The sequence below is a fragment of the Lathamus discolor genome, chromosome 6 (genome assembly GCF_037157495.1).
Source record: "Lathamus discolor isolate bLatDis1 chromosome 6, bLatDis1.hap1, whole genome shotgun sequence".
In the NCBI taxonomy this organism is placed as follows: domain Eukaryota; kingdom Metazoa; phylum Chordata; class Aves; order Psittaciformes; family Psittacidae; genus Lathamus; species Lathamus discolor.
The window spans coordinates 89,504,566-89,526,855 of NC_088889.1; the positions used below are offsets into that span (position 1 = coordinate 89,504,566).

A 22,290-nucleotide genomic window follows, 5' to 3' on the forward strand; every position below is an offset into this window, starting at 1 on the left:
GCCCTGGCTCAGCAAACCCTGGCTCTGGGTTTGCTCAGCTCCCTTGGCTTTCATTTCCCTTCATAACAGAGCTGGGGGGCTGCCCAGCACTGGGGTCACCCCCTGCCCATGTGCTCCTATTCTGCACCACCCCAGTAGCAAATACCCAACCCAGGGTGAATCAACCCCAAAACCCATCCTAAAACCAGAGCCACCAGCCCTCCCCTTACCTGCAGAGCATCCTGCAATGGGGAGCACAGTGCTAGCCCCATCCCATCCATCCATCCATCCATCCTCCATCCATCCACCCTCCATCCATCCATCCATCCATCCATCCATCCATCCATCCATCCATCCTCCATCCGTCCCCTCATCCCGACCCCTCAGAGCCAGTGCCCCCCTTGCTGCCACATCCCCTCCATCCCCCCCAGCCCTCAAGGTTTGCTGGCCACACAATGTCTGTTGTTTCAGCAGCTTTGCCTCGGACACGGGAGCGAAAGACACAAAAAAAGAGGGAAAAAGACACGAAAAAAGAGGAAGAAGAGCAAAAAGAGCGAATTTAAAGCAGAAAACCCAAGGAAGCTCCCGGTGTCCCTGGCAGCGTTGCCTGAAATCTGGCTATTTTTAGTGACATCTTGTACATATGACTGTAAAATGGTAAACCGTGTGTATTATATATTGCCTCATTATATAGTGTATATATATGTATACATATACATATATATAATATATATGAAGACTGTAAATGTTAAGACTAGTGTTCTTATTAGTATATTGCTTCACACTGAAGATTGTGTGTAACAAGCTGTTTCTAAAAGATGTTTATTTTCCTTAAGAGTAAAAACCAGGTCATTGCATTCAGAGCGTCAATAAAGATACAACGATTGTTTTGGAAGTACGTGGCGCCCTGCTCGTGGCCTCTCTTTATCCTATGGGGGTGTCGTCCCCCCCCCGCTATTCTGTACCAGCCCCTGGTGTCCCCGTGTGCCACCCGTGCTGGAAGGATGGAGGTGGTGCTGCAGTATCCTTGAGGTGAGGAAGGGTTGTTGGTACCCACTGGCCCCATCCCTCCCAGCTGTGCTGGAAGGATGGAGGTGATGCTGCAGCATCCTTAGGGTGAGGAAGGGGGCTTTGGGGGCTGTTGGTACCCACTGGCCCCATCCCTCCCACCTGCGCTGGAAGGATGGAGGTGATGCTGCAGTATCCTTGAGGTGAGGAAGGGTTGTTGGTACCCACTGGCCCCATCCCTCCCAGTTGCGCTGGAAGGATGGAGGTGATGCTGCAGCATCCTTGAGATGAGGAAGGGCTGTTGGTACCCACTGGCCCCATCCCTCCCACCCGTGCTGGAAGGATGGAGGTGATGCTGCAGCATCCTTGAGGTGAGGAAGGGCTGTTGGTACCCACTGGCCTCATCCCTCCCACCCTTGTCCCCTCTATCCCATGCAGCGCAGGGGACAAGGTTGGACCCACAACCATCGGTCCCATGCCCCAGCCAGGCTCTATGTGCCCCCCAGTTCAGTGCCCCCCCCCCTTCCCCAGTCCAGCACACACCGGTATAAATAATCAGCTTTAATTTGTCTGTACAAAACTCTGACTATGAAAATACCATTTAAAAAGGCAAGGCGGGGGGCAATGGGGGGCTATGTACAAGAGGGGGTGAAGCAAAGGGATGGGGGTACCCACAGCTCTCCCCTCCCCCCCCCCCCCCCCACAGGGACCCTGTTGCATCCTGACATCCCTTCTCCTAAAGGCAGCTCCTAACTGGGGGGACTGGTCAGTGCTGGGGCTGGGGACAGGCTGGGGATCCCCTTTCAGTTACCATGGGTAAGGATGGAGGGAAATGAGGAGGGGGCCACCATGGGGTTTAACCTGCTCCCCCCCCCCCCCATCATGGGGGCAAACCGAGGTGCCCCCAAACCCCCCTGCAGCAGTGGGGCCGAGTAAGGGATAGCAGGAGATGGGGATGAGGATGGGCACCCCGTGTGTCAGGGCATTGGGGGGTACTGGGTGGCACTGGGGCCAGGCCATCCCAGTGCCATGCAATACTGCGACAGTGTCACTAGAGGTCCCCACGTCCCATCACCCACGTTGGGCTGGGGACAAGAACAGAGCCATGGGGTGCAGGGGGGATAAGCGTACCCAGGGTACCCCCATGTGTGTGTACCCCACACCGGGACCCTCCACCCTTATCCCCGGTGTCCCCTGCCCCTCTTCACCCCCCCCCCCTTTCACTTTAAAACCCCAATCCCATAGAAGGGGGAAACTGAGGCACGCGCCTGCCCGCATCCCGGCCCCGCGGTGGGGAGCAGGGATGCTGTGCCCCCCTCATCCCCATCTATCCCGATGTGACGGTGGTGCCGCTGCCCAGCTTGATGATCATCTGCTGGCAGTCGTGCAGGGTGCGCTTGTCCCCCAGCTTCTCCAGCGTGCGGGCGGCCTCGGCCAGCATTCCCACCCGTTGGCCCGGTCCCGACAGGAAGCTGGGTGGGAGGTAGCAGCAGGCAAGGAGCAGGGCCTCGGCGTGCTCCCGAGGCGAGGGGTGGCTCTCCGGCTCTCCGGCTGTGAAGGGGAGAATGGGGTCAGACCCAATAGAAGGCATTGACCCTTCCTTTGGGTGCTCTGGTGCGGTGCTGGGGCCGCTCGCCCACCCCATGTACCACTATGGGCAGGAAGACCCCGTGCCCATCACCCAGGTACTGCGGTGATGGGGGTGAGGTCCCAGCCCACGTCCCACCTGGAATCATGGAACGGTTTGGGCTGGAAGGGACCTTAAAGCTCATCCAGCTCCAAGCAGGGACCCCTTCCACTGGAGCAGCTTGCTCCAACCTGGCCTTGAGCACTGCCAGGGATGGGGCAGCCACAGCTCCTCTGGGCACCCTGTGCCAGCGCCTCAGCACCCTCACAGGGCAGAGCTTCCTTAGATCCAACCTAAATCCCCCCTGTTTCGGTCTGAACCCATCACCCCTTGTCCCATCACTCCAGTCCCCAGTGCGGAGCCCCTCTCCAGCATCCCTGCAGCCCCCTTCGGACACTGGAAGCTGCTCTGAGGCCCCCATTCCCTTCTCCATCCGAACCCCGCCAGCGTCCCTCCCTGTCAGCGCGCTGCCCACCTGCTTTGCTGCCTTGCCCCCCTCTCCTCCGCAGGCTGCGGTCCAGCAGCTGATGGGTGCGCGTGGGGCTGGCCCGGGCCATGAGGCGCGCGGTGGCTTCGTGCAGGAACACCTGGATGGGGATGGGGACGGTGAGCGGAGCCGGGCCCTGGGGCTGCAGGGACAGCCCCGGAGCAGCGGTGAGGGCCTCACCCGGCGCATGGCGGGGCGCAGGGTCTGCGCCAGGCGCCGCAGGCTGCTGAGGTCCTGCTGGAAGCCGCGGAGCTCGAGGGCGGACGCCTGGTAGAGGCAGCTGCGCTGCTGGCTGGCGCTCATCTGCTGCTGCCACAGGTTGGTGCGGGTCACCAGGAGCAGGTCGCAGAGCAGGAGCTGGACTGCCTGGGGAGGAGAGGGGAGAGGGGTGAGCAGGGGGTGCAGGGAGGGAGGGATGCAGGAAGAGATTGAGGGAAGGGAGATGGAGGAAGGGAGGGGGGGAATATAGAGGGAGGGAGGGAGGGATGGAGAGGTGGAGGAAGGGATGGATGGATGGGTGGGTGGATGGATGGATGGAGGAAGGGATGGATGGAAGGATGGAGGGATGAAGGAAGGGATGGATGGATGGAGAGATGGAGGAAGGGGTGGATGGAAGGATGGAGGGATGAAGGAAGGGATGGATGGATGGATGGATGGATGGAGAGATGGAGGAAGGGATGGATGGAAGGATGGAGGGATGAAGGAAGGGATGGATGGATGGATGGATGGAGAGATGGAAGAAGGGATGGAGGGAAGGATGGAGGGATGAAGGAAGGGATGGATGGATGGATGGATGGAGAGATGGAAGAATGGATGGAGGAAGGGATGGAGAAAGGAACAGAGGAAGGGATGGAAAAAGGTGGAAAAAGGGATGGAAAAAGGGATGGAAAAGGGGATGGAAAAGAAGGGGATGGAAAAAGAGATGGAAAAAGAGATGGGAAAAAAGATGGAAAAAGGGATGGAAAAAGAGATGGAAAAGAGATGGAAAAAGAGATGGAAAAAGAGATGGAAAAAGAGATGGAAAAAGGGATGGAAAAAGGGATGGAAAATGGGATGAAGGAAGGGATGGGCGGATGGATGGAAAGATGGATGGAGGAAGGGACGAAGGAAGGGATGGACAGATGATGGATGGATGGTGGATGCTGAGGTCCCTGCGGGCAGGCGCTGCTGCACGGGGCCGCCGCCGGGCTGCACGGCAGGGGCATTGCACTCCCAGTCTGACACATGCAATGCAACTACAATGCACCCCTGCGAGGGCCGGGGGCACCTCCCGCAAGGGCCGGGGGCTCCCCAGGGTGGGTGCCTCCTTCTCCCCCCTCCACCACCAGCCCCAGCTCACCTTGTCAATGGTGGCCTTGGGGGGGGTGCCCAGCTCCAGGCTCTCCCGCAGGCAGCCGCTGGCCTTCTCGCAGTGGCTCAGGCTGGCCTGGCTCCCATCCTGCTTGCTCAGCATGGCTCGGACGGCGCGGAAGGAGTGAAGGGCAGCGCGGGGCAGGGGTTTACTGCGAGGTTGGGGAGGGGGGGGCACGCAGTGACCATGGGCCCTGCGCCGGGCATGGCTGTGCCCCGCTGCAGAGCGCATTGCCAGCCCATAGGGGAGGGAAGGGACGGGATGAGTTGCCCCCAACCCTATCCCCGGTGCCCCCCGCACTCACTCGGAGCTCTGCAGCGCTCGGGGCATGGTCTCCACGAGCGGGTACAGGCGCTCGGCCCCCTCCTCGTCTCCCCGCAGCCAGTGAATGACGGTGCCGATGAGCGATGCCCACCACTTGGACACGGGGTCGGTGCCTGCGGGACGGGAAGGACACAGGAGAGGGGTGTCCACCTCTCTGGTGGCCCCCTTCATGTATTGCCCCCATGAGGGGGACACACCAGCCTTTACCTGTGACAGCGGCCAAGCCGGAGCGGATGGAGGGAGCGGGGCCGGATGCGCCGCTGACGTTGGAGCATCCATTGAGGAGCTGGAGGTACTCGAGGGCATCGGAGAAGCGCCTGTGGGGGAGCGGCCATCAGCAGGGCTGGCCCCATGGTGGGTGCAAGGAGCGGGATGCCCATCCCGGCACTCACCCCTCTCCCTGGGCAGCGGGGCGGCCGGGCTCGGGCATGGCCACGCAGCACAGCGCCTTCTCCAGGAGGTGCTCTCGGAAGAGCTGGGTCACCTGCGCCAGCGGATCCACTGCGGCACGAAGGGGCGATGAGCATGGGTACCGCGACCCCAAAACGGGGATGCTTGGGGGATGCGGGGGTTACCTGGGTTGCCGGCAGAGCTGTAAATGGTCTCCCTCGGGACACCCTTAACAGCCCAGTCCCCGTCCACGAAGAAGCGGTGGCCCAAGGGGTGGCAGAGCCACTGCATGGCGGGGGGCACGGCCCCACCGTGGGACAGAGCCACGCGCCGGGCGCTGCAGAGGAAGGGGCGCTGTGGGGAGAGCAGGGGGTCAGGGTCCTATGGGACACACAGGACCCCCCCCATCCCACGGCGGGGGGATCTGCCCCGCTCTCACCGCCAAGAAGTGGAAGCAGCGGTGCAGGCTGGCCTTGACCCTCAGCGCGGCCGCCACGTAGATCTCAGCCAGGGCAGCCACGGATACGGCATCCCCGGCGCACTCGGCCAGGTTGACGGCGCTCAGAGCCAGGTTGATGGCCAGGAGGTGCCCCCCCGCCTGCTTCCCTGCAGGAATGGGGTTGGGGTGGGGGGGGGGATGTCAGCGGGGCGCAGGGCAGGATGCGAGCATCCCCCCCCATCCCTTGCAATGCGGGCCCGTACCGGCGAGGTGCAGCTGGTGCAGGCGGTGGTACGCCATGGCGGCGTCGCGGGCGCTCTGCCGGACGTGCGCGGGTGGCGGGGGGTCCGGGCGCAGCCCCCCGGCGCGGGCGGCCAGCCAGCGGCCCACCCAGAGGCGCTGCAGGAGGTGCCGCAGCAGGGTCCAGAGCAGGCTGCAGGCCAGGTCCCCGTGCGAGGCCGGCAGCGGCCGGCCCAGCGCCGCCAGCGCCGTGCGCAGGTGCTGAGCGCCCTGCGCGAAGTCCCCCTGCGCCGCGGGGAGAGGGGTGAATGGGGTCACGCAGCGCTAAGGGGCAGCGTGGGAAAAGGGGCGGGGCTATTGTGTCAGGGTGGGACCGGATTGGCTGAGCCGAGAGCGGGTGGGAGGGGCTAATCGCAGGGGGCGGGGCTTCACATGGTGCTATAGAGGGGTGTGAAAAGTGGGCGGAGGCAGAGCAGGTGGAAGAGGCGGGGTATGGGCAGGGGGGCGGAGCTATTGTGTCAGGGTGGGACTGGATTGGCTGAGCCGAGAGTGGGTGGGAGGGGCTAATCGCAGGGGGCGGGGCTTCACATGGTGCTATAGAGGGGTGTGAAAAGTGGGCGGAGGCAGAGCAGGTGGAAGAGGCGGGGTATGGGCAGGGGGGCGGAGCTATTGTGTCAGGGTGGGACTGGATTGGCTGAGCCGAGAGTGGGTGGGAGGGGCTAATCGCAGGGGGCGGGGCTTCACATGGTGCTATAGAGGGGTGTGAAAAGTGGGCGGAGGCAGAGCAGGTGGAAGAGGCGGGGTATGGGCAGGGGGGCGGGGCTATTGTGTCAGGGTGGGACTGGACTGGCTGACTTTAGGGAGGGTGGGCGGGGCTAGATCAGGGGGCGGAGCTTCATGTAGTGGTGAGGGGCAAGGGGTGCGAAGTGGGCGGAGTCAGAGCCAGAGGGGGCAACCTGGTGGGTCTACTCATGGTGTCAGGGTGGGGCCCGATTGGCTGAGCTTAGAGTGGATGGGCGGGGCTAACGCAGAGGGGCGGGGTTATGGTGGGCGTGACAAATGACGTGCCGCCGAGGGGCGGGGCTTACCCGGTCGAGGTCGAGGTCGGCCTGGCGGCGGTGGCGCCAGAAGAGGATGGAGGGCTCGGAGTGGGGCCGGGTCACCGGCTCCCCGCACACGAAGAGCCGCACCACGGCTCCCAGCACCAGCGCCGCGTTCAGCGCCCAGAAGGCCAGCGTGGGCCACAGCCACTGCGACCAGCCCCAGGGCTCCTCTGCGTGCGGACACGGTCAGGGCCAGGTCTCCATCCCGGTGCCCTCCACCCCGTGCCCACCAACGGGTCTCCATCCCCGTGGTGTTCATCCCAAGGTCACCCCAAGGGGCTCCATGCCGATGGGGTCCACCCCAACAGCCTCCACCCAATGGCTTCTGCCCCGTGGCCACCTCAGCATCGTCCACCCCAATCATCTCCCATCTCGTACCTACCCCAAGACCCCCCTGCTGATGGCCTTCATCCCATGCTCATGGTCTCCACTCCACTGGTCTCTATGTGCCCTTCACCCCATTCCAACCCCAACAACCTCCACTCCAACCACTTCAACCCAAGTAGCTTCCACCCCAACATCCAGCTCCCCGATGATCTCCACCTCAACAGCCTCCATCCCAAAGCTCTTTACCCCGTGCCCACCCTGCCATCCCAACAGCCTCCATCCCAAAGCTCTTTCCCCTGTGCCCACCCTGCCATCCCAACAGCCTCCATCCCAAAGCTCTTTACCCCATGCCCACCCTGCCACCTCAACAGCCTCCATCCCAAAGCTCTTTCCCCCGTGCCCACCCTGCCATCCCAACAGCCTCCATCCCCATGTCCTCCACCCCGGGAGCTCCCATTGCAGCACTCACCCACAGCACCCGACTCAGCCATGATGCTCCTGCTGGACCCAGCGGTCCCCGGGCTCCTCACTGGGGCCGGGCCCCCCCCAGAGCCCCGCAGGAGGGAGGCCAGGGGGTTGAAGGAGAGGCAGAGGAACACGAAGGCGCAGAGGGCCATGCGGGACCGGTCCAGCATGCCCTGGCTGCTGGGCGAAGGGGGGGGCTGCTCCTGCTTCACCTGCATGGGCAGAGCTGCTGTGAGCCCCGGGCGTGGGGTGCATTTGGGGGTACAGAGCGTGAGCGATGGGCATGGGGCTTGGGTGCAGCACGAACGCACCCCAGAAAGCACCCTTCTTCCAGCCCAAAATGGGGCGAGAAGCAGCCTCATGGAGCAAGAGCCAGGCTCTCGGCTCCTGTCCCCCATCCGGTTCACTCGGCTCATGGCATTCCTGGTGGGATCCCCGTTGGATGCAGGGATCGCCCCTCGCCCCAGCCCCGTACCTTGCCATGGTCGCAGAGGGGACTCTCAGGCTCCGAGTCGCTGCTGCTGCTGCTGGTGCTGCTGCTGCTGTGGTTGGGAGAGCCCGCGTCCGACGGCGGCGGCGTCAGCATCTCCATCACCTCCGCCTTCACCACCTCCATGGGGGCCTCCGCCTTGGCCCCCCCGCTGCAGGAGGACACCAGCTCCTTCAGGGACTCTGTGGGGAGCGGAGCGAGATGAGAGGTGATGGGGGGGATACAGCTCAGCGCCACTCCCCCCCGCCAGGACCTTCCCATCAGCTCACTGTTCTTCTGCATGGCCATCTTCAGCGCCAGGTTCTCCTGCTTCAGCTTCTGGTTGTTCTGCTGCAGGAAGCGGATGTACTCAATGGCCTTCCTCAGGATCGCGGACTTATTGAGCTGGTGACGGGAAGCGACGGCTCGGAAGAGCACCGGGCGCAGAACCCCCTTATCCATCCCTCAGCCCACCCATCCCCGAGCTCCCACCTTGGCCTCGGTGCCCACCACCAGGTCCTTGAGCTCCACGATCTTGTCGTTGATGGAGGAGCGGTACCGCTTCTCGATGGCGTTGTGCGCCGTCCGCTTCTCCCCCCTGCTCGGCGCCGGCGCCGGCTTCCCGCTCGGTGCCAGCCGGTTGATGGGCAGCTTCTCCGTGTCCACCACCAGCGGCACCGTGGCCAGGATGGTCCCTCCGCTCACCAGCGCCTATGGGGATGCGGGATAAACATCAGTGCGGGTCCTGGAGCATCCCCGCATCCCAGAGATCCCCAGTGCCGGGACCTACCGGCACCTGCAGCGGGGCAGCAGAGCCGCTGGCGCTGGTGCCCAAGGAGGTGATGCTGGAGGTCTTGGCACTGCCAGCATCCGTCTTGACGGCTGTCAGCAGCAGGGAGTCAGCCTTGATGAAATGGGGCTGCAGCAGGACCTGGGGGGCAATGGGGAGATCAGTGGGGCTGGGGGAGGCCAACGGGACCCCCCCCATCCCTATCCCTGTGCTTACCGGCACCGGCTGGATGTGGGGTGAGACGGGCTGGGCCGGGGGGGCAGCGGGGGGCAGGAGCTGCTGCGGTGCCACGTTCTGCACTGCCAGGGGCTGGGCAGGCTGTGGGGCAGGCAGGGGGGGGCTGGCCAGGGTCTGCCCCACAGCCCCGGGCTGCACAGCTGGGTACGGAGCAGAGCACAGCGTTACCAGACCCACATCATCCCAGCCCTCCAGCAAGAGCCCCCCATAACAAACCCCCTCCAATCCCCCCCTCCCCGTGCACCCCTCATTATATCCTCACCGGAGAAGCCGTGCTGGCTCTGGTAGCCCCCCCCGGGCTGGGGGCTGAACTGGCTGCTGGATGTGGGGATGAAGCTGGGGGTCAGCATCACACCGGGCTGGGGCTGGCTGCTGGGCACGGCCGCCGGCTCCTCCTTCACACCCGGGGCCGGGAGGAGCGGGGCCGGTGGCTGCGGCGTGAATGGAACCATGGCGGGGGGCCCCGGGTAGACGGTGCCGGTGCCGGTGCCGGTGCCGGTGCCGGTGCCGGTGGCGGGGGGAGCCTTGGTGGGAGGCAGGAAGGTGCCGAGGGTGCCCGCGGCGTGCGGCAGCCCCGGGGACACGGCGCCATCGGGGACAGCGAACGAGGAGTCAAAGAGCCCCGGGAAGTCGGTGTCGGGCGCGTTGATCAGCTGGAGCATGTCTGCGAAACAGCCCCCCCCAAACGCCATCAGTGCACCCGCATCCCAAAGGGGCCAGCTCGATGCGCAGGGGTTCCCATTATCCTGAGGCAGGATTCCCTGAGGGCCCGGGGATCTGCTCCCTGCAGCCTCCGCAGGGGGGAAACTGAGGCACAGAGCATCCAATGGCCATCAGCAAGCAGAGGGTTCCAACCCATCTGGGGGTGCCAGGGTTGGTCTCCGCCTGCTTCCGAGGTGGAGCGGGGCAGGGATGGGTTTGTGCCGTCCCATACTGAGAACAACAGCCCTGTGGGAATGGGAAGGGGTGCTGGGACACCCCGGATGCGCCAAACCCCTGTGCCTGCCCGTGGCACCTCCAAGCAGGGCAAGCGTGGGGTTAAACAGCCTCGGGGGGTGCAGGGTGCTCAGCGGGATGCCCCCATCCACACCCCGCAACATCGCGGTGTCCCGGGATGCTCCCACCGAAGCATCCCCCCTGGTACCCTATGGTGCACCCCACCACAGAGCATCATCCCCCCAAGGACATCCACAGCAGGGACGCCAATGGGGAAGAGGATGAGGATGGCGATGGGGTGGAGGGGGGGGGGGTACCTTTAAGGTGCTCTCCATGCCCTCGGTGCTGGGGGGGGGTCCCCGCAGGAGGTCCCAGCCCCGCAGTGAGGCACCGGGAGGTGTCGGAGCCTTGCCCGTGCCTCCTCCCTGCGCTGCCCGCGCCAGGCCGGCAGCGGGGCCGGCCATGGGGTGATGCGACTCCGCCAATCGCCGCCCGCCCCCCCCCCCCCCCCCAGACAGCCCCGGGGCCGCGCCGAGGTGAGCCCGGCCGCGGGGCACCCGCGGGCACCCGCCGCGGTTACTCGGGGTCAGGCGCCGTTAACTCCTTCATCCTGCGCCCCGCCGCTGCCAGGGGATGCTCTGTGCATGGAGCTCAGCACGCAGGGGGTACCCAGCAAGGAGGCACCCGCAAGGAGCAGGGGCTTTGGGCAGCCCCATTCCCCCACCAAAGGACATCCAGCCCTGGGTACCCCTTTCTGCACTGATGCGTTCCCAATGGGGCCCCCATCCTCACCCCATAAGGAGCAGGGTCTTTGTGCAGCCCCATTCCCCCCCTAAAAGACATCCAGCCCTGGGTACCCCTTTCTGCAGTGATGTGTTCCCAATGGGGCTCCCATCCTCACCCCATAAGCAGGGTCTTTGTGCAGCCCCATTCCCCCCCTCCCTAAAAGACATCCAGCCCTGGGTACCCCTTTCTGCACTGATGTGTTCCCAATGGGGCTCCAATCCTCACCCCATAAGCAGGGTGTTTGTACAGCCCCATTCCCCCCCCAAAAGACATCCATCCATGGCACTGGTGTGTTTCCTTCCCATTCAAGCCGCCCCATGGTCCAGAGGCAAAGATTTGGGGTGCGGAGAGGGGATGCTCCATCCTGTATCCCCCTTTGAAACACCCAGCACCTACTATATGCTGTGGCACCCATGCCATTGGCACCCTGGCCATGGGGCAGAGCAATTGATTGTGAGTCCTGGAATATCCCACCGGGATGACCCATGGCCACCCCACGGCTCAGACAGGGGTCAAGCCATGTGGGTGAAGCGTGGTGTAATTCCTACCCTTCCCTATCCGTGCCAAAAGCAGAGCTGCTCCGATTGGCATCGGGATGAACTTCCACCTCCATCCTGGATCCTGGAGGAGAGCCCCCAGAATAGGGCAGGAGGTGAAGAGCTTGGACAGCACCATGCCCACCTCGATGCATGCTCCACCGGCTCTGCCGGTCCGTGCCATTCGGCACGGACCGGCAGAGCCGGTGGAACATGCATCGAGGCAAGCGCAGGGCTGGCCATAAGCCAAAACAGCCCAATTTGGGGGCTAAAATCACCTTAATATCGCACCCAGCACCCATTACACCTCATTGCCATGACGACGGGGACCTGCTCCCCACCAGCATCCCCATCCCATCGCTCCCAGCCGGGCAGGAGCTGAGTTCGAATGGATCCCAATCCCTGGGCTGCTCCATTGAACGTGCTATAGAGCTCCCCACCTCTCATCCCTTCCCTTCCCCACCTCCTCTTCCCTTCACCCCATCCCGCTTGGATGGCATAGGGAATCCTGGAGGGAATGACCGCGAGTAACCCCGACGGTGACGTCATGGAGGGGCGGGGTTACACGCGACACGATGCTGAGACCGTACAGAGCTGGGGGGGGGCCCCCGTCGGGGCTGTCCCGATACCGGTACCTTCAGCTTTGGGGCTCCCGGTGTCCTGATCCCCTCCCATTCCCATTGGGATCCCTCTTCTCCCCCGTTATCCCCTGCACTGATTCCACGCTGCAGCAGCTCCGCCTTCCCTCCCCATACACCGGGCCCGGTACCCAGCCCGCTTGTGTCCCAATGCACCCAGCCCGCTACCTCCAGCCCCGGTACCGCAGCGCCCCATTCACCGAGCCCCTTTCCTGCACTGACACCGCTCCCGAGGTCATGCCCCGGTAACCGCTTCCGTGACCGTGCACCGAGCCCCGTCCCCCCCGCAAAGAGCCAGGTCCCGACCGACCTCCGCTGTTAGAGCGGCCCCCGGTTACCGCACCGAGCCCGGTCCCGGTCGTGCCCCCGGTACTCGCCGCCGCCCGTACGGGACTCACCGTCGATGTCGCTGAGCAGGGCCGTGTCGATGTCGCTGGCCCCGGAGAGGCCGAGGGACGGCGTCAGCCCCTCCAGGGCCGCGTCGTCGAAGGCGAGCGCGCTCATCCCGGCGGCGGCGGCGGCGGCTCCCGGTAGCGGCTCTAGGAGCGGCGGGGCCGCCCGCCCGCCACGGCCATGGCCCGGGAGAGGCAGGAGGGAGGAAGGGGACGAGCCGCCAAGTTGCGAACCGTGCCCAGACCCGAGACCGGCGGGGGAGGGACGGGAGGGAGGGAGGGAGCGGGGGGAGGCGGATCCGCAGCCGCGGCCCGCCCCGCGCCCGCCCCGCTCCGCTGCACCGGGACCCCCGGTAGCACCGGGGAGTGATGGAGCGGGTGCAGGGGAGGGCTCGGAGCCAGGCTGGGAGAGCTGGGCTGGGGCAGCCTGGAGGGGAGAAGGCTCCTGAAGGGGAGACCTGAGAGCAGCTCCAGTGCCTGAAGGGGCTGCAGGAAACCTGGAGAGGGGCTTGGGACAAGGGCCTGTAGGGACAGGCCAAGGGGAATGGCTTGAACCTGCCCGAGGGGAGACTGAGCTGAGCTCTTAGGCAGAAGCTCTTCCCTGTGAGGGTGCTGAGGCGCTGGCACAGGGTGCCCGGGGAAGCTGTGGCTGCCCCATCCCTGGCAGTGCTCAAGGCCAGGTTGGAGCACCCTGCTCCAGTGGAAGGGGTCCCTGCTTGGGGCTGGATGAGCTTTAAGGTCCCTTCCAACCCAAACCATTCCCTGATTCCATGACCAGCGCAGGCAGTGAGGCTGCATCCCCCGAACAGGGCAGCAGTGCCCTGGGGAAGGCACCAAACACCTGGGCTAGGCTCTAAATACCAGCGCTGGGCACTAAACACAGCTTAGCCCTGGCTCGGGGCGCGTGTGGGAGCAGGCAGTGGGGTCAGTGCCTGCAGGAGCACTCAGCACCCCATGGAAGGCACAGGCTGGGGTGAGCCTGGACCACTCCATCACCTCTTGAGGCTGCTGTGGACGTCTGCCTTCCCCCCCTCTGTCTGGGGTCCAGAGCATGCCTCAGCACCGCTGCCCTACAGCGGCATGGCCCTGGGTGGGAGAAGCTCCCAGCGCCTTGGGCAGGGGATGCTGAAGGGGTGATGCTGCCCTGTGAGAAGCAGGAAAACCGTTGGTGCCATTGGGATCAGCCCTGCGGCTGCCCATGGGTGGTAGGGCTCAGTGTGGGGGACTCAGGGTAAGCCCATGCTGTGCCCTGGACCATTGTCCCCCTGGAAGTTTGCCCTCTCCTCATGTTTTATGGATCTGAGGTTACCTGTGGCTTCCTTAAACCCGGCCGCACCATAACCATGGGGGCTGGAACGGGACCAGCACAAAGCCCTTTCCAACCCAAACTATTCTATGATGCTATTGCCTTCCATCATTGCCTTCCATGCGTCAGCGCAGCAGGCACCCCTGTGCAATATGGGGACACCCCAGTGCAATGGACTCACTGGGGACCACACCGAGCACCCCATGTGTGCCCATGGCGGTGGCAGAGCTGTGCGTTCAGAGCCCAGCCGGGCCCCTCTGCACCCTCACCCTGCTCGAGCCTCCTCCGGCTGGGTCATTCACTTGTGCCCCAGCTGGGGATGAGCCAAGGAGCCCTGGCTCAGCTCCATGCTGGTGGCAGGGGCAGAGTTACCCACACACAGAGCACTGGCAGCGGTGCGGACATCTCTCACCCATAGAAAAGCCCTGGAGAGACCCACAGTCTGCCATGGGGTGAGCAGGGGGGCTCTGTGCTGCCCCCCACGTTCCTATCCAGGTCACCCGGGGGAAGCCAGGCTCACGGTGTGGAAGTTTCCCTTGCTCAGCACACTGCAGGAGGATGGGGAAGGGGAGATGGAAGGGATGTGCCCCCACAAGGCTTTAGAGCAGCATGAACATGGGGGTCACACAGCTTTAACAGCCCACACAACACCCAGGACACAGCTTTCCCTACGCAGACACAGACTGGAGCGAGGAATCACACGCACAAGCACAGCTCTATCTTCACACTTCGCAGTGCCCCATCCCTGCACCCCAAAACCCCCCCTATAAGCGCCCTTGGTTCGGTTTCCCCCCAGCTCCATGGGACCACAGCAGCATCCTCGCTGCACGGGGAGGAATGAAGCCGCCGGGATGGGGCGGGTGTGCTCGGAGGGCGATGGATGCAGGCGGGGTGGGGCTCCCCGTGCTTGCGGGGTAGGGAAAACCCCGCCTGTAGGACCAGGCCCTCGCAGCCAATAAGCGCGGCGGCCCGGAGTGGAGTGATCCTGCATCACGGCTCAGCGCCCGGGATTACATCATGTGGGTCCTGCGGGGATGGCAGCGGGGCCACGTGGTTGCTCCGGAGTCGCTGAGAAGCTTTTCCTGGGAGGAAACCGCAGGGATGAGACGGGAAAACAACGGCCATGAGACGGATGGGATGTGGGCCATGGGCTCGGGATGCTGCGCCGGGCGCATCAGCAGCGTGGAGCATCATCGCTGCTCCGGGATGCGCTGGGCTTCAGCTGCATCCCCAAGCACCTGCATGGGGCATCCCGCATCCTGCTCCCCTAAAGCGCTGTGCCCGGGGTGTTTGCTCCAGCCCTCACATCCCTCATGCTCCAGGCGTTGTTTCGCTACAGCAGAGCCCGGTGTTAATCATTAATCCGGGTTGTAAACAGATTCAAAGCCTCTTCTCTCCTTCACTGCCCTGTAACTCTGCTCTGCCAACTGCCCCTTCCTGAGCCACGGCTTGGGTCAACACGGAGCCAGGTTCCGGATGCTGCACAGCCATCGCTTGGGGTTCATTTACCCGGAGGTGAACTCACCTGTGGTCACTTCCCATTGGCACTGGGATCCAAACCCGGTCCCTGACACTGAAAAGTGGCAATGCACACCCATTGTGAAGCATACGTACGTGCTCCATGCTCAGTTTTGGGGGGGGTCTGGTGGCATCTGTGGGGGCACACATGCAAAACGTCCCCACATTCTTGTCCTGCTCTTACTTTTCCCTTTGCACCCCCTTTTGGTTCCTGTTGGAGTTTGCGGTTAAAGGGGATGTGTAGCTGTGGGGCAGGCCCTGCTCTCCCTGCACAGCACTGGGAGCTGATGACCCAGTGCTCCGTGTGTGATTCTGCTCCCTTCCCAACAGAGCCATGAACCTACCCAAATACACCCAACAGGGAGCCAGGCACATGATCAGCGCCGTGGCAAACAAGCTGGGGCAGAGCCGGATTGAACACATGCTAACCTGCAGCTACAAGGAGGAGAAACCCATCTTTCAAGCTGCTCCACACACCCCCCATCCCCACAGCAGCTTTAAACCAGAGGCCATGAAGTTCTGATCCCCACGTGCAAGACGCAGACTGAATGGGTTCGGTTCCGGCTGAAGTGATGCTGTATCACTTGTTCAGGGCTCCTAAATGGCTGCTCTTCCTTCCTCCTGTGCCCATCAAAATGACAGCCCTAAGTGAAGATGTTGGAACAAATTCCTGGTGGATGAGTCAGGGAGTCGCATGTTGCATGGGCCGGGAACATCACCTGCATTGCAGTGCACAACAGCTCCTTACCCGTCGCTTTCTAGGTCACCAAGGATGGTGAACTGAAGTTACCCTCCCAGGACTATCAAGCCCCATGAGATGGGCAAGTGACAGCGATCAGGTCCCCCCTGAGCCTTCTCTTCTCCATCTGAACCCCCCAGGTCCCTCAGCCGTTCCCCATCACACTTTGGCTCCAGGCCCTGCACCAGCTCCGTTGCCTTTCTCTGGCCCCGCTCCAGCCCCTCAATGTCTCTCCTGTAGTGAAGGGCCCAGAGCTGAGCACAGGATCCAAGGTGCGGCCTCACCAGTGCCCAGCGCAGGGGCACAATCCCTGCCCTGGCCCTGCTGCCGCACTGGTGCTGATCCAGGCCAGGATGCCATTGAAGACCCAGGGCTCTGTCATTTGGAGGCACCCACGGATCCCCCAAAAGCCCACGTTGTGTTTTGCCATCTGACGGGCACCCGACAGCAGCTACAGACCATGTGCATCTCCCACCTTGCTCATCCCTTGTGCGGTCCAGGCTGGGCAGTGAAGCAGAGCGAGACACGACGATGTGAGAGACAGAGGGACACCATCCTCCCAGTCACACCAGTAGTGTATTTATTGGAGTAGCTCACATGCAGGAACCAAAGTAGAGATGATTTCTGGAGCAAGTTAAACAATGGCAGATTAATACAGTTGTATCGTCCTTAACGGCAACACTTGCTACGTGAATACAGCAACGTTTTAGTGTTGGGTTTGTCTTTTGTTTCCCTTTACAATCTCTTTAAACAGTTATTTTCCCCTCCCCTATCCCATTCCCAAACAAAAAAATATCCAGTATCTTCAGTAAATAAATATTATCCACTTTTACCTGGAAAGCCTACAGCTGTAATATACAGAGAAGCTATGACACAGGTTACATCTGGAGGGTTAACGACAGCTCATGATACCATGGACGGAATGAGGAGCTCGTACTCATAAAAACACAAGAGCAGGGTGGGCAGTTTGCTGTAGGGTTTGCCATGGGCTAAAGAGAACCAGCACCACTGATGGAGCAGCAACCTGCTACCAGTGCCTGGGGTGTGGAGGGATGCGGTGGGATGAGTGGATGGGTACCAGCATCACCTCTGGGTGCTTGGGAAGCAGGGCTCCTACCTCCTCTGCTGGGCTGCTGGGCTGGGTGCCCTCCCGCAGCAGCTGCAGGGTGACCTCCAAGGCAGCTCTAAATCCACTCACTGTTTGCCTGCTTCATTATTTCCATAAAAATAACTGTCCTGAGCTGGATTTTTCCAGGGTGGGCTCCTCAAGGCTTGTGGTTAGTGCTGAGGAGGTAAACAGTGACTGAGCTGGATGCAGATAGCACGAGCAGTTCCCACTCCAGTGCAATCCCACAAGCTTGACAACTCACCACATGAACCAGACTGCTGGAAGCACTGCTGTTTGCTCTCCAGTCTGCATGTCCTGTCCTCATGGGGGAAAGCAGGAGAGCAGTGAATACAGAGGAGCAGAACAGGCTCTGTTGGCCTCCATCACAGCTTGCTTATGGGGCCCATCACCCCTGCCTCAGGGCTGACACCACGGCCTGGATCTGTTCTTCCACCACTGGAGGGAAACATCTCGCCACCGCAGCCAGCTCTGCCGAGTCCTCCATTTAAAAGGGGGAACAACCATTTGTATCCCATGAAAGAGAAGGCAAACGAATGGAAACCCCCATTAAAACCCTTCTGCAGCCTGGAGGTGTGGAAATGGCAGAGCTGACTCGATCAGTGTGTTTCAGACATGGAGGTTGTGATCATCCGAAGGGGAAAGGTATGTTGGAGGCTACCAGAGGGTCCCAGTTAAGGACCAGTCTCTGCATTGATGCTGTTCCCTTTAAGAGACACCTTGCTACGTTGTTATGAGCAGTTCTCCTATGAGCCTTACCTACAGGCTAAACACCCTAAACATCTGTACAGCACAGGGTTATCTATTACACCTGCCAAGGAGGCAGCTGAAATCTACACATAACAACTAAAAACCCGCCCCAAAGGATGTATTTAAATAGAAACCATTGATTTCTTACATCTCAGCACATGAAGGGTTAACAGGTTAAAAAACACACTGGAAAAAGAAAATATCTTGACAAAATAAATACGTGGAGCTAGAAGAAGGGAGGATTAGAACTTACAAAGGACCCCGGTAATAATTTAGTGTCATTGAGCGTCAAGCTGTGATTCCTAATGTGCCTAGAAAGCGCTGGGATGTTCTCGCTTATGGAAAGTGGATCAGGCTGTGGCTCCATCCCTCTTCTCATAAGCATCGGAGCCACGCGAGTCCTCTGCCCACTCGCACATAGGAAGCGCTTGGAGCGAAAGGAAAAGGAAGAATGAATCAAGAGCTTGGTCTCTGAAGTGAAAACCCCCTTCCCTTTTCCTCATGCAGTTTCCACTGCTCAGGTTTTCCGCAGACCACAAGAGGATGGGGAAGATGGGAGATCCTGATACAGGACATTAGGGAAGCTCTATTAAAGAAGGTTTGGGCTCAGCTATCCATTCTGCTGCACATTCCGGCCCCTTCCAGCCCTGATGTGCTCAGCCCCTGTGGGCTGGGTCTGGTGGATCCAGGCTCCAAATATACCAGACCCATAAGGGCATCACCAAAAGGACCCTCAGCCATTGCCCCAGGCTGAGCACACAGCTCCCAGGGAAGGCACCTCCTGAGGGCTGCCCCACTTCCAGCAAAGCCACTGCTTGTCCCAGCCACCCCCTGCAAACAGGGCCCTGTTTCCCTATGGATAGTGCAGGGCGCCACTGGGGACCAACACACGCTCCCCATGTCCCCTCAGCCCCTCTTCTTGGTTCACCTCTTTTCCACCCCAATGGGAGGGAGCAGCCCCTGACAGCTCTGAAAGGGACCAGAATCTCTCTAAAACAAGGACCTGAAGTCCCAGTTCAGGCTCAGTGTGACAGCAAGCAGCAGCATTAACAGCACACACCTCCCCATCCCCTTCTGCTCAGGGGTGCGAGCAGCAGGGCCAGCAAATCCACAGCAGTGGGGCTCTGCAGGGGGCTCGGTGACAGCGCCGGTGACATCCTTGCCACTCAGCATCATCTGACAATGTCCCCAAGCTTGAGCAATGCGATTATCTCCTCCGGCTTGGCAGGGAAGCTGGATTAACATGCTTAGAATCACCTGATGTGGCCATTTACAGGGTCAATGTGTTTCAAGGATTTAGAAGAGAAAATACGCACTTAAAACGCCCACAGAGCTTTTTGCACCGACAGGGATGGCACCAATTCATCCTGCGCTGGTAACAGAGCTCAGGCAATCACCAGACACAGCCTGAAATCAGATCAGCATCGCAACAGAAGCTTGTGGCCACATCTGATGTGTCACAGCAAGGCAGGAGCTGGCAGCCAGTGTCTGAGCATTGGGCTCAGCTTGTGTTACACAGCGAGGGCAGTTCCACAGCAGCGCATAGGTGCAATCAAACCAGACAGTCCTGATGCTTTCCATTAGCCATGGAGATGAAACAGAGAGAAACATGGAAGGGAGAGGGACAGCAAGTGGGGAGAAGAGGCAGCTTGATCCCTAAGCTATCTCCATCCTCACACTGATTTTCCCCCCATCCACTTGCAAGCCATGCTGTGTTCTGCACAGGGAGCTATGGAGCAGTGGGGAGGTGCCAAGTTAGTGCTGGGGGTGGCTATGCACAGAGGGATCCTGGAAGAGAATGCAGGCAGGGCAGGAGGGAGGAGAGACAAGCAGGGACAGCAGAGAGTGACATCTGACCTGGGACAACCTGAGAATCCTGCACCAAACACTTCCCACCAAAGGTTAATGTGACCTCTCAAAGACCATCAGTGCTGCAGCCAGGCCCTTGGGTAAGAGGTTTTATGTGCCACAGCCCACCAAAGCGTGCTGTACCCTGGAGAATATGAGCTGAAATAACTATGCTCTGATAAAAGCTTCTATCACGTTCACCTCAGCTGTTTATAGCACAGCTTCTCAGTGTAGAACAACTTCCGAGAGAGCTCGGCACACATCAGCATCCCGGGAAGCTCAGACATGCTGAGCCTGGACACAGTGGCTGGTTGCCCACAGTGAGTGCCCTGAGGAAGAGGGGGCTGGAGCACTGCTGCCTGCACAAGTGTTCATCTGATAAAGTGCCTCTCCCTGCCATGCAGTGTTCAGCTCTCCCTTTGATCCTGCCATGCTGCACCACTGGCTTCCTACCAAGGAACATGCTGGGGGATGCAGCGATGGCTGGAGCTGCCTGCTCCAGCTCTGCCTGTCAGCCCAGCAGGGCAGGCACACATGCTGGAATCCCTTCTGGCAGCCCCGGGGAGAGCAGCACTCTCAGCCATGCCTCTGGCAAAGCAAGGGAATAAGCTTGTTTGCACAAGGAGGAAGGAGACTGCAGCCCCACAGGAGCTGGGAGTTAATACAGGAGCAGAGGTACCAAAAGACATTCCAATACAAGCAACATGGCCACAATCATCCAGCACCTTCTCAGGCCCAAACCTAGAAGGAGATAAGGAGTTTCACCTCCAGCACAGGCAGGCATGGGCAATCCCTCCATGGTAACCATCTCCCTCAGCATTTTCCTACAAGCCTCTATGAGGTTTGTCTCTTTGTCTCATACCTACCACCAAGACCCAGCATGTCTATCCTAGCAGGCATGGCAGGGAATCCAGGAACCTCTCTCAGTTCACACCCAGTCCATGAACAAGTCCCCTCCATCTGCAGGGATGTTATTTACAGCAGCTGAGACAGTTCTTCAGTCACTGAAGGAGGAATCTAAGGTAGGGAAAAACCCAACCTGGCTATTCTAAAAGGCAAACACAGTAGAAAAAAGCCCTCCTGTGAGAATGCTCTCCCAAAGAGCAAACTGCTTCATGCACTGACCTTCCAGCATCCCTTTAGCTGGGTTTCTCATCCTCACCCACTGCCAGAGCTCCTGGACGTGGTCAACGGACTGCTTTTAAATTAGAGCAAGCCCAGATAAAACAAAAGGGGGGTGGGGGGGCAAAAATATACCCTGTGAGATTGAGAATATGAAGCACCATACAAAGTGGGGGAAAGCGACCACCATATGGTACCAAGGGATGTGTGAGTGGGAGAGTAAAGGATTCTCACTTGTGAAGCACATGTTGAAAGGGGGAACAGTTGTTCCTTGCTGTCGAATCCACCACGAAAGCCAATCCATTACCATTTCATCTAAAAATAAAGACACGCTCCTCCTGAACATTCCAGCTCAGTCAATTACATGCTGATCGACAGAGCAGTCTACTTGGCAGGACCTGCCTACAGAAGAGGATGATCCCTACATAAATTGAAGGGCAAGGCTGCTCTCTCCCCTCTGGGCTTTTGTTTCAACGCAGTGTGACGTACTCATGCATTCTAAAGGGGTTTTCAGCATCAAGAGCTGGTTTTGTGCAGCTGGGATAGGAAGGAGGGGATTAAGCGAGTGCTGGAGAATCGTGGTCTGGCAGGAATAGTGTTGGACTTAAATAGAAAGAGTCAGCTCGTGGGGGTGGGTTGTTTGGGGAGGAGAAGGAGGGGAGGGAAAGAGAAGCAATCTATGAAATCAGGAGGAAGGAGGTCGTTGTTATTGTGGGAGGACAGAGTGGCCGCACAGAGCCATTCGCCTGCAGAGCACAGGGGTGGGAGGGTGGCAAAGAGCCATCTTCACAGTGCAAAGAGGGCATCCTCGGAGCGCTCCTGCTTTTTCCTGCTGGAAGGATTTGTTGGAGGGGTGGGGGCTTCCTGGGGAGGGGAGGGCAGGTTGGGAACCATCTCCGCCGCTTTGGCTCGCTCTTCTAGGAATTTGTCAAACTCTGCAAGGCAAAACGAGAGAGAAGGGAAAACAGGTAAGAACCAGACAGAGGTCAGCAGGGACTCAAATCCCCATGCCTGGCATTGGCAGGCACGCATTCTTGTAGACCCTGACTTCCTCAGGAAAGGGTTCGGTGTCCTCTGAGACACCCCAGCTCAGGCAGCAGAGGGAATCAACCCCACGCTATGCCGTCGGCTGCGACAGAAGCAGGGAAACATCATTCCAAAGGGCTGAGCAGCTTGGGGACGCGTTCCTGCTGGCACACGCACACAGTGCGCAGCCAAGGGAGATGGCAGGAAAGCACTTACAGCCAGGAGAGCTCCTCACACCATTTCATTTGCTCTGCAGTGCTTTCCTCCCGCCTTTCCGAGTGCAGAAGCATTTGCTGGGGAACATCAGGCTAGGAGAAGTCAGCATCTCAGC

At 60.6% G+C, this 22,290-nt stretch overlaps 2 protein-coding genes across 15 annotated transcripts in view; both read right to left on the reverse strand.

Annotated features, from left to right (window-relative positions):
- Positions 1-2,206: 2,206 nt before the first annotated feature.
- SREBF1 (sterol regulatory element binding transcription factor 1) lies at positions 2,207-12,777 on the reverse strand. Its single transcript, XM_065684666.1, has 19 exons — positions 12,531-12,777; positions 9,499-9,900; positions 9,216-9,376; positions 9,000-9,140; positions 8,702-8,920; positions 8,500-8,614; positions 8,216-8,412; positions 7,745-7,952; positions 6,934-7,118; positions 5,869-6,130; positions 5,606-5,772; positions 5,352-5,520; positions 5,169-5,277; positions 4,984-5,093; positions 4,757-4,889; positions 4,441-4,603; positions 3,282-3,467; positions 3,090-3,201; positions 2,207-2,538 (listed from the first exon to the last, which is right to left on the reverse strand). The coding sequence occupies exons 1-19, from the start codon at positions 12,634-12,636 to the stop codon at positions 2,315-2,317; spliced, it is 3,369 nt and encodes a 1,122-aa protein (XP_065540738.1). The 5' UTR covers positions 12,637-12,777; the 3' UTR covers positions 2,207-2,314.
- A 3,867-nt stretch (positions 12,778-16,644) lies between these two features.
- The window catches only part of TOM1L2 (target of myb1 like 2 membrane trafficking protein), a 56,989-nt gene continuing 51,343 nt past the window's right edge, over positions 16,645-22,290 (reverse strand). For 3 of the 14 annotated variants that reach the window (XM_065684670.1, XM_065684669.1, XM_065684667.1), the window contains one exon: positions 16,645-21,868. In XM_065684670.1, the coding sequence (XP_065540742.1) occupies positions 21,720-21,868 (149 nt within the window). In that variant the 3' untranslated portion in view covers positions 16,645-21,719. The remainder of the gene's footprint in view (positions 21,869-22,290) is intronic. The other 11 variants (XR_010613749.1, XR_010613748.1, XR_010613747.1 and 8 more) reach the window with 11 other exon arrangements.